This window comes from Phaethon lepturus, unplaced genomic scaffold, assembly GCF_000687285.1.
Source record: "Phaethon lepturus isolate BGI_N335 unplaced genomic scaffold, ASM68728v1 scaffold38653, whole genome shotgun sequence".
Classification (NCBI taxonomy): Eukaryota; Metazoa; Chordata; class Aves; order Phaethontiformes; family Phaethontidae; genus Phaethon; species Phaethon lepturus.
In genome coordinates, this window is record NW_010527657.1 from 1 (window position 1) to 2,599 (window position 2,599).

Genomic DNA, 2,599 nt, shown 5'->3' on the forward strand with positions numbered 1-2,599 from the left:
GATGCATAACCCTGTCTCCCTCATCCCTTCACGCCCGTCTCCCCGGCGCAGGGCGGCCGTGGCGGATGATGATGTGCTGGCCAGGATGAAGCACCACGTGCGGGGGGTGCTGGCAAACCTCAGCGCTATGATGCCTTGCTTTTCCCTGGGTGGCTACAAACTTCCCAAAGTCACAGGTAAAAAAAGCAGCACCGCCAAAAGCCCTTCCAGGCTGTCACCCCCTCCCCACGCTCTCTGCATCGTCACCATTTGGGGGGTGATGCATCCAGCCTGCACCCCCTCACCCCGTGGCATGTCTCAGGGCAGGTGGTGCTCTCCTGCCCCAGCCCTGAGCACCCCGGGGTGCCTGAGCTCAGCTGGGTGTCTTCTCCTCCCCAGTTTCCCACCACGACACAGAAATCCCCTTCAACCCCAGCTTCATCGAGCCACCGTCGGCTGCGTGGGTCTCAGACAGCTCCTTCTCCTCCTCCTTCGACACTGACAACGAGGGACCTGAGTACTCTGTCCCTCCTAGAGAAGGTGACATCTATGGCTGGTCCTCCCCCCCTTCTGGGCTGCGCGGGATCAATCCTGCCCCGCTACCAGCCTTGGGTGTCCCAGGGACAGGTTCTGGGCACAGGCAGCAACTATTTTCATAACCTCATTTTCCTGTCTGCAGGGACACACTGGGGCCGTGCTTGGCCTCATGTGATGGGACGTGCCCAGTATGGGCAGCCCCATTTCACAACCTCCTCCCGGGAAAACCTTCCCAGGGACAATCCTATTGCATCAGCCCCTGTCCCCATGTCCCTGCGTGCGTCCCTGAGCAGGGGCTAGCTCTGGCAGCCCTAACCCTCGTCCCCTTCTCTCACAGGCGTCCCACTGCTGGGGGGGGCCGAGCTGCAGGACGGGACGTCCCCCCCCGGCGAGGTGCTCCCAGACCCGTCTGCCTTTGACTCGGAGGATGTCTCGCAGCCCTTCGCCATCCCCCGCACCTCCAGCATCGCCAAGGCCAAGCGGCCCTCCGTGTCCTTCGCTGAGGGGACGAAATTTGGAGCGGCAGAGACCCCCAGCCCCGGGCGTAAGCCCAAGACCCCATGGGGCCCATCCAAGCTGTCCTCACCACTGGGGGACACGGCGGCTGAGTCCCCCACTGAACGGCCAGCCAGTGATTGCTACGAGAGCCCAGAGCCCCTCGGCAAGGTGGAGGAAAGCCACCGGCCATCGCCCCGGGCCACCCCAGGGGGACGCCGGCAGGGGGTCTCCAGCACCAGGCACGTGGCCCAGAGAGTGGAGGCTCTTGAAGCAGCTGCAAAATCCAGCAGCTGGGAGACAAAGGGGAAGGAGCCCAACGTCACCACCATCTACATGATGGTGGGAACGGCTGGGCAGGACCCCAAGGCGGAGGGGGGTGGCGAGGGACCAGTCCAGGCTGTGCTCAAGCGGCTGGGCAGCTTACAGAGGGGAGCACCAGGCACGTGGCCCAGAGAGTGGAGGCTCTTGAAGCAGCTGCAAAATCCAGCAGCTGGGAGACAAAGGGGAAGGAGCCCAACGTCACCACCATCTACATGATGGTGGGAACGGCTGGGCAGGACCCCAAGGCGGAGGGGGGTGGCGAGGGACCAGTCCAGGCTGTGCTCAAGCGGCTGGGCAGCTTACAGAGGGGCAAGTGGGCTGCAAAGGAGGAGACTAAGGTGAGGAGGAGCATCGAGGCTATCCAGAAACCGCCCCGCCAGGCCCTGGCGCAGCGCAGAGACTCAGTGAATAGCTGCAAGCAGAGGGAGAGCATCCCAGGGGCTCCTGCTGAGCCGTCCCCTGGCAAACAACAGCATCTCCCTGGGAAGAGGCTGTCCTTTCTTCTCGCATCTCCCTCACCGAAAAGCACCAAGGCCCAGGATGGGGCTGGTGATGCCCTGGGTGCCATAGAGAAGGGCAAAAGCCCTGAGTTAGTCCTCAGCCTCGAAATGAAGGGACAGGCTGCCCCGGAGGAAGAGCCAAAATATGAGAACGTGACCAGCAGCAGTGCCGATTCGCCGCCCGGCCCTGCCGTGGAGCTGCCGGCCACCCCCATGGCCACCTGAGCCACCACCTCTGGGCTGAGGCAACGGGAGCCCAGGAGGCCCCTCCAACCCCGGCATGAGGGGAGCCAAGGTCCCCCTCGGAGCTGTGAACCGGACACTGATCAAGCCTTCCCACTGACCCCCTTTCCTCTGCACCGTGTTGCCGGTGTGGACCCTCGCCGGCCGGCACAGCCGGCAGGACCAGCGATGCTGAGAGCTGCAGCGCTGGCAGCCCCATGGAGCTGCGGTGCTTCAGGGCTATTTTATGTCCCTCCTTGCCCTCTGTGCCCCATTCTGTGTCTGCCGCAGCCCAGAGGGATCGCAATGCTCTGGACACAGCAGTGGCACCTGGTCCCTGTTGGCATTGGGCTTGGGGACACACATCCTCCTCATAAACAGGAGTGGGAATGCTGGGGGCTCTGCTGGGAAACGTGAGCGAAAACCAGTTTTGCCCCAGCAGCTTTCACCTTTCCCTGTCTCAGCTCCGGTAATGCTGCTTGGAGCCTCTCGCTGTAAAGGTGCTTCTCGCTGGAGGGGATTATTTTGTGGAGCTGGGCTGG

The 2,599-nt window shown here is 63.1% G+C and overlaps 1 protein-coding gene across 1 annotated transcript; it reads left to right on the forward strand.

The window, feature by feature from the left end:
• Positions 1-51: 51 nt before the first annotated feature.
• LOC104617983 (scavenger receptor class F member 1-like) lies at positions 52-2,060 on the forward strand (the record flags this gene model as incomplete). The annotated part of the gene is made up of 4 exons (XM_010283452.1): positions 52-241; positions 357-519; positions 854-1,253; positions 1,454-2,060. Coding segments are annotated over 4 exons (1,360 nt in total), but the record flags the coding sequence as incomplete, so codon positions are not given.
• Between the last annotated feature and the right edge of the window lie 539 nt (positions 2,061-2,599).